Source organism: Pagrus pagrus (genome assembly GCF_965226575.1).
Source record: "Pagrus pagrus genome assembly, chromosome: 15".
Lineage (NCBI taxonomy): Eukaryota > Metazoa > Chordata > Actinopteri > Spariformes > Sparidae > Pagrus > Pagrus pagrus.
The window spans coordinates 11,821,747-11,838,047 of NC_140199.1; the positions used below are offsets into that span (position 1 = coordinate 11,821,747).

At 40.5% G+C, this 16,301-nt stretch overlaps 1 protein-coding gene and 1 long non-coding RNA gene across 2 annotated transcripts in view; both read left to right on the forward strand.

The window, feature by feature from the left end:
• anapc1 (anaphase promoting complex subunit 1) overlaps positions 1-2,558 on the forward strand; it is a 46,076-nt gene extending 43,518 nt beyond the window's left edge. Inside the window, exons 52-53 of the mRNA XM_084376246.1 lie at positions 541-672; positions 1,476-2,558. Coding sequence (XP_084232372.1) covers positions 541-672; positions 1,476-1,618 — 275 coding nt within the window. The 3' untranslated portion in view covers positions 1,619-2,558. The remainder of the gene's footprint in view (positions 1-540; positions 673-1,475) is intronic.
• An 8,927-nt stretch (positions 2,559-11,485) lies between these two features.
• The window catches only part of LOC311270945, an 84,086-nt gene continuing 79,270 nt past the window's right edge, over positions 11,486-16,301 (forward strand). The window contains exon 1 of the long non-coding RNA XR_014624325.1: positions 11,486-11,738. This is a non-coding gene — a long non-coding RNA (uncharacterized lncRNA). The remainder of the gene's footprint in view (positions 11,739-16,301) is intronic.

Sequence of the window (16,301 nt, forward strand, 5' to 3'; positions counted from 1 at the left end):
AGTCTGAAGAAGATCATTGGCTAAAAACTTCACTTGTTAATGGGCCAATAAATTGCACTCAAGGGAGTTTTAGTGTGCCGGCTTTTATCAAGTTTTTAGTGATTTCTTCTTCTATTGGTCTAGCCACCTGCCTTAAACAGTTTCTGGATTTGTGCGTCTGCTCTGTATTGCCAAGTCAAATTCACAAAACTGTCTTAACTGGACAAACTTGTTGTAAATCGCTCAATTCCCCCTGATGAATGCCGCCTCTTAACTACAGACCATCTTACAATGGGTTCACACCAGCTGTTCACTGACTGCTCAGATCTTCAAACTCAACCTTCATTTGGATCTGAACTAGACACCTGTAAAGTTTTGATAATTAAAATGAACAGTTGCATCAGTTTATGAAGAATCAAACGCGTTTGATCTGTTTACAGATAATTCAACTAGTATTTGTTGCCTGCAAAAAAAAATGCATTCATTTTAAAGTCGGCTGTATGCACAAATGTTGCACAAAAATAAAATAATTGATTACCTTGTGTGCATTTTCTCTTCTAGAAAACAGCTCAGTGTTGAGGTCCTACATGAGGGGCGAGGCCCTCCCTAAAGACGCCCAGTCCACCGTGTTGGCCTGCTTCCTGGTGTACCGCTCCATCCCCTGCCTCAGGAACACACACACACAGCTGGAGGGTAAGACAAACACATGTTGTCACTGAACTCGAAAGCTTCACCTGTGTAAACTTACATTTGCATGTAATTACTCAGTACGCTGTTTATGTACACACAGCAGCAGGAATATTATTCTCTGTAGTTGAGTGCATCATTTTTATGCTTCTATTTCAGAGGGAAAGAAGCTTTTACTGCACAATATTTATTTATATTTACCACATTACTTTTAAGCTTAAATTAAAAGTAGATGTTTAATAAACACTACTGTATTATTGAAGATTAAACTAGTTGTTTCCTAACCTTTTTAGCTTGTGACCCCTTACAGAAAAGCAGTTTTGACTAAGGGCTTCTTGAGACAGATTTTGCTTGTCTGTGAGTTGTCAGCAGTTCCAACAAAGAGACATTTGGCCTCGAATCTTCTCACATGGTTTCATGTGAATAACCGCCTGAGATTAAAGAGACAGAATAATTCAATATTTCACAACTAAGCAAAGTATTTGTTTATTCTTCTTATTCTTTTTTTCACCATTCATCATCTCATGGCCTGCCAGATTTATCTTGTGACTGCTGGAGAAGGGCCTAACTAAACATACCTAAGTGGAGTATAAACTAGCCCCACCTTGAGCAGCCACAACTTTGAAAGGCTGCCTACACGTCCTGTATATATGCATCAATACTAACAATTTAATAATGTTATATATAATTATAACTGAAGCCGCGTCCAAACATCTTAATCACATGGATTGAATGCACACTACCAAAGAAAAAGACTATCATTACAGTGATGTTGAACTAGTCTGAAGCTCTCACCTCCTTCTCCGCAGGCTGCAGCTCACTCGGAGATTTATTGTCTCGCAGCAGCCAGCTGGGCATCCCTCTCAGAGACCTGCTGAGGCTGGTACCCGTCCTGCTGGGCTCTGCGTCCGGACCACAGACACTGCAGGGCTTCCCTTTGCAAGCATTTTGATCCTGGTGCTAAGTACTAGTCCAAGTGACTAGTAACCTCCCAGAGATGCAGTTCATAGCCTTACGTTCCCACTGCGAGCACAGGTAGGACAGATTTCTACAGCAAGTGGGACCAAATGTGACCATAAGAGGTCTCACTGCATCACTGTGGCATGAGTGCCCTGCCTATGAGAAGGACTGATTGGAAACTACAGACTTTGCTTCCTTCTCAGCCACTATAAAATGTTAGTTTTGTAACATAATATTTCTATTTAGTGTTTTTTTTACAGCATAAAGAAAGTGAGGCTGCATTAAAGATGCAGTACATGTGCCATTTTTGTGGTACAGCAAATCCAAATGGGGACTTTCTTCACTTGCTCAAAAGTCCAACAAGGACAGAAAGGACTGGTGTGTACGAAGTGAAAAGGATTTGGTTGTACCAGAGTTCCTCCTGCCTGTGAGGGGGCTCAGGTTCAGACCCCTGTGTTGTGAAGACGAGGAAACAATGACAAGACAATAAAATGGAAAAGTACCTGAATGCTTCATGAATACTGTGCTTTATTCTGTCTGAATTCCCCATGAGGCTCGGTTCTAACTTTAATCAAATGTCAGCTGCCTTTATTATTTTCTCGTCCTTCAGAAAGCATTTGATGTTTCGTACAAAAACCAGCTAAGATCTTGCTGCTCGTTAAACCACTAAGAGAACTGCACTCTAGTTTTTGTTTTTGTGTTTTCGCTCATTAGCGCAGCTGGTCAGCCTTTTTATGGCCTAGTCCAGCATGTTTTGCATATTTCCCATGGATTTTTTGCTGTACTGCTTTGGTCAAGATTAATGGTTTTTGAAATGAGTCGCTGATCAAAACAGCTTGTGGGTTTTTTCTTTGAGGTGGTTCCCCACATGAAAGGTGTCCCTAATCTTCCAGTGGTATTTTTTAATAAAACCGTGTCCTTCATAGATACGACTGAATTTACTCGTCTTTTGCATTTAGCTGGAAAAAGTTGGTTCTCAGTTTTGCTTTTGGTTTTTCTGTTTCTTACATTTAAAACCGTAACCCTTTGCTGTGATCATCTTGCATGGTTAATGATCAAAATGCCAGCCTGTAATGTTTTAATTTAGGCCCTAAAGGTGCACTATGTAGAAGAGAAATCTTCATTGACTGACTTTTAATTTTTGTTATGCCTAAGCAAACAAAATAAACAAACTCTCTTTGTTTTCATGACTGAATAAACTGAATAAACAAACTGACCTTAAAGGACAACAGATTCATACTGTTTTACTTTGTATATATTTGGCGGACCCTGCCACTTTTCTATCTTCAAACAGTTTTCTGGAGACCTTATTTTCCTCTGAGAACAGCTTGTTTATTCAGTTATGATTCAGTTCTGAGTTTGTTTTATTACCTTATTAATCCTGTAAATATTAAACTTCTGAGTTTCAATTTATTCTCCAAAACTGTGTAGTGTCCCTTTTTATAAGTCTCATTAAAAAATCATGATAAATGACGCTAATCTGAGACCAGTTGGCTAATGATGGCGCCTTCTTTAACAAATCGCCACCACACAAATCTGTCATAATTGTTTGTACAGCAATGCAGATTGACCTTTAAAACATTAAAATAAAATAAAAAGTGAAAACCTGATTAAGGTCTAAGGACTGAAACGTATCTCCAATAAAGTGTTTTTGCTAGTTATGACCTCTATCTTCTCTTTTCCATGATTAGTTCCTTATACACAACTGTCATACAAGAAACTGACTGTGTGCGTGACCATTTAACGTCATGATTTAAACAGTGAGTGTTGAAAATTGTTTTAGTAATGAGTCAACCATTAACGACTTCAAATGCACTCAATGGAAGTTATCTGAGTGGTCAATCTGAACTGTAAAAAGTCCAAGAAATGCAGCCAGCAGCAGAACACACGAACACACAGCTAGCTGTAACATAAATGGCCACAATTACTAATGAAATCAGATATTGTCTTCAGTGTCGAGGTGATTTCCTGAATATATTCACACAGTTATGTGATCCTGTTGGATTTTCTCATGCATGTCATTGTTGTTTTTTAGCTGACAACTTTGAAACCCAGAGCTTTGGGGCTTTCCTACCAGATACCAGTCCTGTCTGATGATGGAAATCCCAGATCGTGACTGAAATCTAATCAACTTGGTCACACAAGATTTTGAAGAGTCCCGCTAAACATTTAGACAAGAGGTTGTCAAGTTTTGAGGTTGAAGGGTCAAGTGCATGCAGGTGGTCTAACAGCAACAGGAAGTTAACTAGCCATTGTAGTTAGGCCCACACATCAATAGGACAGTGTCACAGCTCACCAAAGCAAAAGAAGTAGCTACATTAAAACCCTGATTTTTGCTATTTTGACTGAGCAGGTCCCTACAGTGTCAGAAAACCTCTGCCTTAGCCTTTAAAGTTGTTCAAAAGTCTTCGATTTTGATGTCCAACTAAGTATTTAAACCCTAATGTGACGTAGTCGGTGTGTGGGAGGATGTGCAGTGTGTGTTCGGCTCAGAGTCTCAGATCATTTCTAACCAACAGCTCTGAGAACATTCCAAAGCAAATGGAAAACATCCGAACAAACAAGTGGTCCACACCCTCGTCACAGAGCCGCAACACATAGAGCGGCTCCTCACACCAAGATCAAAGTTTGTACATGCTAAATTATGTTTGTATTTGGTTTGTTTATTTTGTTACATGACGTCAGATGAATTTTGTCTAAAGGGTTCATCCATGTACCATATAGCCAGAGTAAACATTTTAGCTGCCTCAGGGTCATTAATTGCCTACAGATGGCAATAACTGTTTGTCAATTAGCTGCGCAGGTTATAAAGATGAATCAACAATGTCTGTTTCTATTTCTTTTCTATCTGTTGCAAGTCTACTTTTCCTCATACCGAGGTTAATCCCCTGATCTGGGCGGACAAAACACAGGATTTAACACATCTGTTCAGCTCTGAATTTGCCGGTCCACCCACGTTTAAACTCCACTGTGCTTCTTCCTGTTGAACAAAGTATTAAACAGACCTTCAGTGAAGGATTTTCTCAACATCTTAACCTTGAGTAGGCTCCAAGATAGGAACCAGACAAGACATTTTTAGACTCATACAGTAACTGTGTGGCCTTGGAGTTTTATTTTGCCACAAGAAGACATTTTGTGGTTATTTCTATCATGTCTTTCAAGTATACTTCCTGGCTTTTATCAGCACTCAGAGTTGTTTGAGTGAATACTTGAGATAGTTCTTGTTGTGTTAACCCAAACAACAGTCACCCCTAAGGGAGGAAGAAATGATAAAATGCAGCTTTTCTGCTCCAATATGTAGGACCAGTAAATAAAAATAAATGTAATAAATATATCTACATAAATTGAACAGGCTAGGAATGAGATTCAAACTTAATATAGGACTTAGTATTAGGACTTTGTCTAGTGTCACACAGTGTAATTTGTAATACAACCTTCTTTAGCCTTCACTGTCTTGCTGTGTGTTTAGCTTGCTGAAAATGTGTGTGTGGTTTCCTAGAAACACGTGCTGTGTCAGTCAAACAGTCTAGGGAAATGTCACATGACGTTACCAGTAAACGGAGAGTTAAGGGCAAACAGGAACTGGAACAGGACAGCCTGTGGGTGTCTGTGCTGTGTCTTCAAGATGATCAAAGTCAGGTGGTTTTAATAGGCTTGAGTCTCCACTGAAAGCCTTTAAATGACTCTTCCTCTCTCTGGAACTTCCATGAGCTACTTGTGTCCCTGCCTTTGTGATGCTGCAGGGCCATAGGGTGTTTTGGGTAAAAGGTTAAAAACAGGGAATGGCAGAAAAAGAGGAGTTACAGATTTACTAGTTAAGTAATGCCTCGTGCTCACAAGGAGACACTTAGTCTGAAGCAGTTTAGTAGCTGCTGCTTATTACAAAAAAGGCAGGTTGTTTGTGGGCATGCATGTTTGATAAATGGAAAACATGTTTATGGCAAGTGTAAACCCACCCTGAAATCACTACCTTTTTGAAGCCTGAAGTCACCATCTTGGTTTTAAGAAGCCAGAAGTGACAATATCTTGATGAGCGGGAGGAGTCTGACTGAGAACCTGAGAGGACATGCTGTGGTGAAGATTTATCAGTCACAAGGCAGCCGCGCCCTAAAGCATACCCTGCATGATTGTCTATTTTACTCTAAATGGGACCATAATTTACTAAATGACCTTCATGTTGTGTTGAAGATACAATACTTGAAACTAGCGACTGAGACCATAAACTCATTAGGAAACCCTTTACTGAAGTTATTAATCAAGGTTGAAGTTGAGTCACTGACTCATAAGCTGAAATATAATCACACTTATTTTTGCAACAAGTGAAGTTGGCTTTCATTTAATTGCGGTTGGTTTCTAAATTAAACATACCAGCGGATAACACTCGGCAACACTCAAATATAAACCATGTTTTTGCTTACCTTCTCACCATGGGGAAGGAGATGAGTATCTGTCCAGTGTGTCATAAGTCATCTGGATCCTGTCTTAAACCAGTCCCAAATCATACATGGACACCCGGCCAGTCACTAGCCTGAAGTCCTAGGGCTAATACTGTATAAACTATATCAAAGAAGAAACCTTAACTGAAGCAAGAGATGTTGTTTCTCTGCCATTATTGTTTGGATTGCTATAAACATTTATTGTTTTGAAAGGATAAATCTCAAAGATTTCAGTTATCATCTGATTTCATCTGGCGGCACTAGCAGGTCAAACTTCCCATTAGCATAGCTAAGTCACAGGTGCATGATTAATGGTTTTTACGGCCTAATACATCTTGGCTTTCGTCTCCCAGGTCTACTTTCTCAATACAGTACAGAATACACCAAGCTCAAAGTCAAGTTTACATTACATTTTGAAGAACAAGAGGATGCAGTACTCTCAATTTGCATTTGGGACAATAGGGTTCTTGCTGACAGCTACCATATTTCCTAAAACAAAAGCCAGTTGTCAAATAACAGCCAAGTCTCACACAACGGCCAGAGGCATGGCCAACATGTACAAATACATTTGGAGTGGATGTCCATTGAGGTCACTGCAGTTGTGCACGCATCGAGGTGGCAGAAAACCGACGGAAGCGAGTGGAGAGAAGCCGAGAGAAACGGGAGGCATCCCCAGAATAAGGGAAGAAAAATGTCCCATTGTGCTGTTCGATGTTAAGGAATTTTTAAAAAGATGGCCTTTATTTTTGTAGGATGCTGTCATTAAAGACACCATGAATGTGGTTGATTCAAAACCATTCTGGCCATTCAACCATACTTGGCTAAATGTGTTTTTTGAATTGGTCCAGGGTAGTTTCATGCCGCTTGAAAAAAACAAAATACCAATTTCCTGTCATGTGCCTTGAACTTTATGCCTTCACGCTAATCTTTATATGTCCATTTTTTTGTCCTGTTAGATGTTTTCTGCTGGAGGCATGGCAGACTTCCTGTCTCCTACTTCTGAGTAGGCAAGAAACTTTATGCCTACCACATTTAATCTTTGCTTGTCCTATTGCAGCAGCAAGCATTCATCCGGACCACAGTTATGCTAAAAAAACAAGCTACAGAGCACACCAAGTGAAATCTCCACTCTTACTAGTTATCAAGGTTAGGCAGTTTGTCCGTTTGTCAGCTCCAGTGGTTGTCTGTCACTTGATCAATGATACAGATGATGCCGATTTTAAGCCTTTTCTATTGTTGTATTCATTGGCAGTTATTCTGTTTTTGATATAAATGCCTTAGGATTGTGTAATAACGTGGGAGTAGAGTTTTGTCCCAGACTACACTGAGGTATGTGTTGAGAAACTGACTGAGACCAGTGTGTTTGTAAGGACTGTCTGCCTTTATTGAGCCTGTGGGGAAAAAGAGTGCTGCCTCCAGGAAAAATCCCTGTGTGTTTGTTTCCACAATAAGCCAATCTAAGTGTGTCACAGTGAAGACGCCCTCCAACGCTGTGGCTTTTCTCACGTTGAAACTTTGCGCACAGAAGCATTTTGTGTAAACCCTTACTTAAACATTTAAATCCACAGTCTAAATGAGGACCACCAAGGAGACAAAACTGAGTGCAATATATCAGAGAAGTAAAGAAGAGGATTTTGTAAGAAGGGCTTTTCTTTTTTTTATTATCCTTCTTTGTACTTTTCAAATCTTTTCATCGTAGGAGCTGAGACAACAGAATCTCAACATTCACACGTCTTCTCCTTCTTATATATCCACACAGTTACGCTCATTCAGCCAACTGGTTGAAGTCCTGTATGAGTAATTGTGACAGAAAAATGCGATGAATATGAACTTTCAAAACGACTACAATCATACTTTGTAGCATGATTATATTTGTTTTGTATAATGACAGGTCACTCTGTCTCTCCTCTTTCCTGACAACTGAGTATTATGTGGGTGTTAAACACCTTTTTTAATCAAAGGGCAGGAAAACAATCATTACTGCCTTCGTTTTTCATGCCAAGAAGCTAGGATGCACTGCAATACTTTTTTCTAGCTCACTGCAAAAAGCAAAATCACAACTAAGACTGACTGTGCAAGACATTTATTGAATTACCTGAATTTCTTATACCATTTACACCAAAATTAGCGTGCATATGCAGGAGCGCGAGTGAACCTGCTTAAAATAGACAATTTACTCTGGTCCCATTGACTGTAGATGAGTTTGCCTCGATGTTGTGTTTCTGTTTTCTGTTTCTAACCCTAAAGGATGGAAGTTTACCCAAGGTGATCACAGAAAATGAAACTATCATATAGGCATTTATATACCAGCATGCGACAAAGCTGCCAAGCTGGTGACCGTAGTTCGAGTCAGGGGTTCAACATTTGTATGTGTGAAACCACTATAGAGGGATAATTGTGTTCCAACATTTATAAACGTCACGCCACTGGATATATCTAAGGAGACCTCAGGACAGTTTCAGACTTGAACAGGAAGTCGGCCATCTGCAGCCATGTTTGTGTTGACATAACTGGGTGTTTTTACTGAGACCTCAGGGCATCTCCAGCTGTGTTTGTGGTGACTAAAACAGGTATTGTAAGCCCAAACATGATACTTTCCATAACCCCGACCAAGTGCTTTTCGTGCCTAAACCTAACCAGAGCATAAGCACAGCATTGTTGCAACATACAATTGAACCTTAAGAAACATAAAGTTGCAACATGAAGTTTGAACTCATCTGTGGTTTTGTAGAAACGTACATAGTTTTTCTGCTTTTTTACTCTCTTTAACATCTCATTTCCCATCAGACTTGGAACTCGATGAATGGGACCCAACTCACTGATCTAGATCATATGGGTTGCATCACACCCTTACCTGCTCATTTTACTTGTTACAGTCCAACGTACAGAAACAATAGTATCTGTTCCACAGAAGTATCAGTAAACATTCAGCAAATGACACTCAGGTCATCTGTGGGACAAAGTTATTGAAACATCAAAGCTGGGAGGAGTCCATAATCCCGACATGACAACACATCTGTACTTCCCTCTCCTCTAACGTTCACATTTCTTCACCAGGTCAACACTACAAGCAGCAGTGTTTGCACACAGTTTGCACTTAAAGGAAAGTTATGTAAATCTTGACAGGAAATTTCTCACTCAGCATTTCTGCAGAAACTGGGCAGGGTTCACCACGATTCGTTTTATACAGACGTTTTTTTTAGGCATGAGGAAGTCACCATATCCATCCCATTGTGACTCTCGAGGGAGAAAACAGTTTGGTGGATACTTCAAAACATTCAGAGCAATGACAGACATGCTTTCCCCTCTATAAAAGGCCTATGTCTACTTTTGAGCAAGGCATCAAGAGCTAAATGAAACAAGCTGCAGGGAAGTCACCCCAGCATTTTGCCACAACTTCTGCTTTTGATTCCTCTGTGTCTGTTCATGAAAATGTGGTGAATTCCCCTGTCGTCTTATGCATTCTGGCTTTTACTATATCTGCATAATGCCCTCTATTATTAGTATATGAAACATGGAAGAAGAAAAGGAGAAGGATGATGGATGTGGATGGTCTTACCTAATGCAACTTTGATGGTATTGTTTCGATGGTTCTTTTATTCCTTTATATCTTACAATATCTCCTGTAATCAGTGTTAATTGTTCAGGATGAGAGTACTGTAATGTCTGTGATTTCTGGATGAATAAATTGAACTTTGTTGTTTGTCATTTCATTATACACTTTTTGGCTACATAATCTGGTACATTTCTAGCGTTTTACAAATAACTAGGTTCGATTTACACTGTTTGGGTTATCTGGTGGGTTCAAACTAAAATTTGCTGGCCAATTGTTTTGAGACGACCAGCCAGGTAAATTCTCGTGCCTATGGAGAAGGCTATGGATAGTCATGAAATTATCTGCAGACATTCATGGTCCCCAGAGGATGAATCTAGCGCCACCAGCATGTCAAAGTTTGTACTTACCCAGTGAAATATCACAACAACTAGCAGATGGATTGGAAACTCAAGGATATGCCATTGCAGTAACTTGTCAATCACAATTAAGCCACGCCCTAACACATACCCTGCTTTGTCACCTGTTTTAGACCATAATTTACAAAATAGACATCATGCTGTATTCAAGACGACTTGAAACAAGCAAATGAGACCATAAACGTATTAGGAAACTATTCACTGAAGTAATAGGTCAAGTGAGAAATAAGCTTACATACAATTGGACAGCTTTTTGAAACCAGTAGTGTCACCCCCTGCTGGCCATTAGAGTGAATGCAGGTTTCTTTCACGTTGGCTTCACAGCTAACATGGTAAACTATGATGGTTTACATGTAAAGATTATATCTGCTAATCAGCATGTTAGTGTCGGAAGAGTATTAGGGCCAAGGGTGAGGAAAAAAAGGTGAAATGTCGAGAATAACTTGAAATTTCAGGATCAAAGTGGACCTTTTGAAACTACATCAAACAGCGCACATGATTGCCTTTACAAAGTGCCTTGTGTAGATGAATTGGGGGAACACAATCAGCTTTAGTAACAAAGAAATTATTTCTCTTTTGGCTCATAAACACAGGGAAGTTGTCGGTGTTAGGACTTTGAAGAGATTGCGCCGAAAACTGCGTGGGTTCAGAAGGAAAAACCACACAAGGTTGGAAGAAGTGGCCACACAAAATTTCCATTTCAAACTTTATTCTCGACAGTTCAATTTTTTTCAAGAAGTGCATAATGAAAAAAGAAAACATCCTCCTCTCACTTTTTATTCTCACCCCTGGCCCTAATACTCTTCCATAATATTAGCATTAAGCTCAAAGTCGACAGTAGTTTGGCCTCACAGAGGTGCTAGCATGGCTAAGTCTTATTCAAATTCACTTTCAGTCTCATTTGATTGAATAATATTGAACCCTTTTTCCGTTTTGGTCACATTAGAGACATTTTCATCTTCTAATGCCAAATAAACTAAACACACTGTTACCTTTTTAAAAAATATTCTGGTTTTAATTACATAGTTTGGACTGACAGAGGGGTGTAAACAAAGCCAGGAAGGCCACAACAATGCACACATTGTTAGGAGAGTTTTTATAGAAAATTAATCTCTGAACATTCACTTTATTTTTACCTCCTACCCCAGTAAGTGTGTGTATTTTTTGCAGAGGACACACTCATACTCAGGCTGTGTGTTCACTCAATTGTTCATCAAGGTCAGTGATAGGTGTGTTTGTACTTTCAACCATTTTCAAATTAATGACTATAGTGTTCCTCTGTGTCTCTGTGCGTGTGATCCGGTTTAAAACAAACAGAGAGCTCCATTCATGATGAGCCTTCCTCTGGTGCAGCAGAGGGAAGGACAGGAGGTGGGTGTGACTAAAAATACAAAAATGTATTACACTGCAAGTCTGTCAGCAGCCTCAGTATGAATGGTGGAGCTGCAGAGGACACGTCTGGTGCAGCAATTAAGAAAGTTAGTGAGAGAAGACACAGGGAGAGAGAGAAAGAGACAGAAAACGCGCACATGGCTTGTGGTGTGTTCAGGAAGATCTTCAGTCCGCAGAGCGAAAGTCTTAAAGTGAAAGAAAATGTGTCAGGGCACATACTGGTGCAGACGCGCGCCTTGCAAATGTTGCCTGAGTTTAAAAAGAAAGAGAAAAAGACGTGCACAGTTTGCGCCTGGCAGCCAGTGATGTGAGGTAAGTCTGTGAGTTCATTTCTCTAATGAATTAAACGCGTAAAAGTCAGATTTTCCTCTTCACAGCTGTGCTTCCTTTCAAAGTCCAAACGAGGAAGCAGGTTGTGACTGGTGAAACTGTGGCTGAGTTTGTGTCACTTCACTGACATATCTCAATACTTTTACTGCACAGAATTGGACATTGCAGCACTGTCAACTGTACCAAGAAGTGGAGACAGGTTTGAGGGCCGTGCACGGCGCAGTCATGCGTAATGGGCGGTTTGCGCACAGATAAAAGGAAGTGCGGTGTCAGACACAGATAGTAACCCGGCCTTCCTCTTCCTTTTGTATTTTTTTTTTTTAAAGATATTGAATGACATGTTCTGAAACGTTTCTCTCTAACTTGCTCGCACCTTTTTTTCCTCTGCGTGCTGCAGCCACGAACGCACAACAAGCGTCACTGTAGCCGCAGCGGCCGGTTATTATCACCAACCCGCAGAAAATATTCCTGCGACTCGTGTGAACGTCGCTGATCTTTTTATAGTCCGATCCATATCAGTGTGTGAAGTATGGGTGGTGAGCTCCTTGAAAGTGTCGTACCAGAATGCAGTGGGCGTCACTGAAATACTTTTATAAGCTGCTGCGGGCTGGGAAGTCAGGCTCTTGGAGGTGATGCGTTCAGGTGCAGTCGAAGATGAGGGTGACCATGTGCTCATGACTTCAAAAACACAACTTTACGCTGCGTAGAATTGACCCAACATTCTTTGCGCTGCAGTATCAGAATAATAAATATAACAGTAATAACATAGGACGCATAATTGAGTATTTAATAAGAAAAAACTATGATTTTGTGACAACTGAATGTTAGAATTAAACATTAAACAAAAATTATGAGGTTGATAAGACATATTGTGACTCTCCAGTTGCAAGTACTAACCTCAAGGTCCATTCAGTAGTTGTTCTGGTGCTTTCGGTTGCATCATGTGATCTTCCTCAGCCGTTTCGAGTTTGTCTAGTTGTCATGGAGCTGTACGTGGTTTTATTTCACATCCACATTGGCATATATAGCCTACTCTTGTTCATGTGCGTCATGTCAGAATGTGGGAGCAACATGGACGCCAAAAAGAAGTTGTTTTGTGTTTTATTGCTGTGTTTTCAGTATTGGAGTGACAAGAAGAACACGGTAAACAATACGATGACTATACAACTTTCGTCCGCCACGTTTCAGCGACATATGGCATCAACTCTTTTGCCAAAATGTTCTCCAACTTTCTGAGTTGTTGTACTTGAAGGAGCATTCGCATAAATGTTCCCAGTCCGAATAAATGTTTTTCCGCTCATTCCGCTTGCACATAACCACACAGTTATTACTGAGGAAAATGGCTCACATTTTGTTTCCAAGGGGACTTTGGCCATCAACTGCTGAGCTGAGCTACAGCCGGCCTGCTTCAACAAGAGGATTGTTGAAGCTGCCTGCGCTAGTGCAAATAAAGTCATACACAGTGAATAACTATTCAGTTACTGAAAATAAGGGAGTTGGTTGCTTTGGATTTCCCACTTTCTGCTATCTTGGATGTAAATTAACTTAATAGGACAGGATTTTGGCGTCTACTCTAATATCAAGCCTGAAGGTTCAGCCGTGACCTTGAACACATGGCAATTCAAAGTAAATCAGGCAGTCAAAATATGGCTGTATGTTATTGAGCCTGACAGCTTTTTCAAGACACTCGTGAGGATAAACGCCATTATCCCGATAACGGAATTCACTCCGATCACTTTATCCTGAGTGTTTTAATCACGATCTGCAATCAAATTTGTCCCATTCCAAGTCAAGTCCCTCTTACTGGGTTTTTCGGAGCGTTCAGCTGCGTCTTGCAGTTACAATTAACGAACAGTAACAACTAAGAAAAGCGATGAACTGATGGAGACGATGAAATGCAGTTGTACACTCTGGAAAAAGGTGATGGGGTTTGATGATCAGCAAGAGGTATATCCAAAAACTCAGAGAAAACCTAGTAAGTGGACCTTGAGTTCAGTTTTTTGGTAGACCTGGGCTGTTTGTATCCTCTCTTGTTTGTCCTTCGTCTGTTCTTACGTACACAATCTCTTTGGCTACAATTCAAGTTCAAATGATGGCGTCACCCCTTCGGTTGTGACATGGCTTTAATATTTCCAACAGTATTGAACTCATCACCACACTGGAGGATTCTTGTCATTTTTTCCTTATGATGACACAACCGTTTCTTTAATGTCTCGGTTCTGTTTATTGGATACAGAACATGATTCGCTTAACTTTCTATTACTGTCTTTTGTCGTAATGTCACCACCTCATGTCTCCACTATTTGGACTCATTAAAAGTGTGTAGCGGTTCTACATGCTGGTGTGTGTGTGAGAGTGTGTGTGAGTGTGTGTGTGTGTGAGAGTTTCATACTGAGTGACATGGGGTTTCCCTGCCCCCTGTTTCCTCCATTCATGTGGTCGGGAGACTGAGAAGTATAGAGCTGTCAATCCGGATATGAGCTGAATATTGAGTGTGTTTGAGGGAGAGAGAGGAAGAGAAGACAGTACGCGTGTGAGAGTGAGCGGGAGTGTGTGTGTGTGTGTGTGTGTGTCTGTGTGTGTGCGTGTGTGCATTTGTGTGTGACAGAGACAATAGAGGGGGGAGTGTGTTTGCATGTTTTAATAATACAACCTTTATTTAAAGAGGCTTGTTCTTTGAGTTCGTGTATTGTATTACGTGTGTGTGTGTGTGTGTGATATGAAGACAGCAGCTCAGTCATTTCCTTGTGTTGTGTTTCCTAGTGACCTCAGCAGCACACGCTTCCTCTTGTCACTTGCACCATTTTGCATCCACAGCAACTATAACCCATGCCTAGCAGGATGCTTGTCTGAAGTTAATCAATAACATACTATAAGTTTTTGGCTCTGACACAAGATGACAGATTACATGTAAACTAGTTTTAAATCAGTATGTGTTAGCACTGGCGATAAATCGCATTACGCCAAGCTAGCTTTGATTTCTGAAAACACATTGCAAGTTAAAGGCCTTAATAAAAAATATCTGTTAATTTCTGCATTTCTAGTATTGTCCGTTCTGTTGAGCTTTCAAAATGCCACTAGGGGGCAGTGTTACGCCCAAACTATGGAGGAACACACACATAACTCATGAAAATAAATATGCTGATACCAATTGTCTGTGATAGGCCAATATCGGAGCCCCCCAGGAAATCATTTACCGGTGAAGTCCCAGCTTTTGTTATAACCATGATCAGTAAGGAACGTCCTCTCCAGTGATAATCAGCCTTTCTGTTGCGAGTCGGTGTGCATGGAAATAAATCCAAAGCAGGAACTTACTGATTATAGGTTGCTCTGTGTGCTGTGCCTTGGTATAGACAAATTAGGGGAAATGTACACGAGATATGTTGCCATGGAGATTCAGGCAGAAGCGGAGGAAGACGAGACGGAAAGGTGCTAGGTTCATTTCAGGTTCACCTTCCTCTATCAGAGCAAGTTGAGATTCAGGTTCAAGTGAGATTCAGTTTGATTTATCGTCAGGTCGTGTGTTAAATGATGATGGAAAGTGAAAGAATGTTGAAAGTGGGACAAAAACAAACTAATATAGTTCATGCTGCATAGCAAGACCTGTTTACTGTGAAGTTCATAGAGGTCTGGGAAAATAAACCAAAGAATCCTGCACGTGGTTGATTTAAAAAAAAAAAGTGCAAAAGTTTGACACAATTTGAACCAAGCTACAGTAGGTGGCCGCCCAGAGAAAAGGTGCAGCACCCAGTGCCTTTTTCCTGAGCCCTCTGCCTTTTCCACTCTGAGAGCTACAAGTCTAATATCTCTCAACTTTTCAGAGAGGCGCTGGTGACGTCAAGGTCGCTCTTTTTCTTTTTCCTGGCCTCGGTGATAATATTCACCCTATTTTTGTCTCCTACAGATCATGTCACGCACCCACATCCTCCGTGCTCTGATGATCAACAGATAGTATACATCTTCAGCAGTGCTTTTCTGCCCAACAAAATGCTAAGCGGCCACGGGTCTTTTGTGGCTGAATGTTATCAATAACACCTTTTTAAATGTTTTTTTTTTTTTTATAATCATTTCATAATGAAGAGAAGTCCAGGACAGTATATCAGCATTGGCCTTGCAAGGTCCAGGACGATTTAAAACAGTCGATGGTGTCTTTTCATTTCCAACCCATGTTATCCTGAAATTTGGTTGGAGTAGTTAACATCAGCAGTTATGTGATTATGTCACATGAATTAGTTTACAGATCAGAAAACACATTAAACATTTGCAGTACCGGATTATTTGGCCACTTGGGGGCAGCAGAAACGAGCTGTAAACCCACCGACATATCACCCTTTAAGTGGATGGGTTCAACTTGTTAGCTTTTTGTACAGTTGGTGGATAAGAGGCTTTTTTTGTTGTTGTCGCTTAAACCAGCTGCTTGTTGTGGCAAAGACGCTGATGAGAGCAATGAGAATGCACCAAATGGTAAAGCAGAAGCAGGAAAATCAAAACAATGAGCTGAAAGACGCTAAAACGCTCTGTAGAGCTGAGGGGAACTGCAGAGTC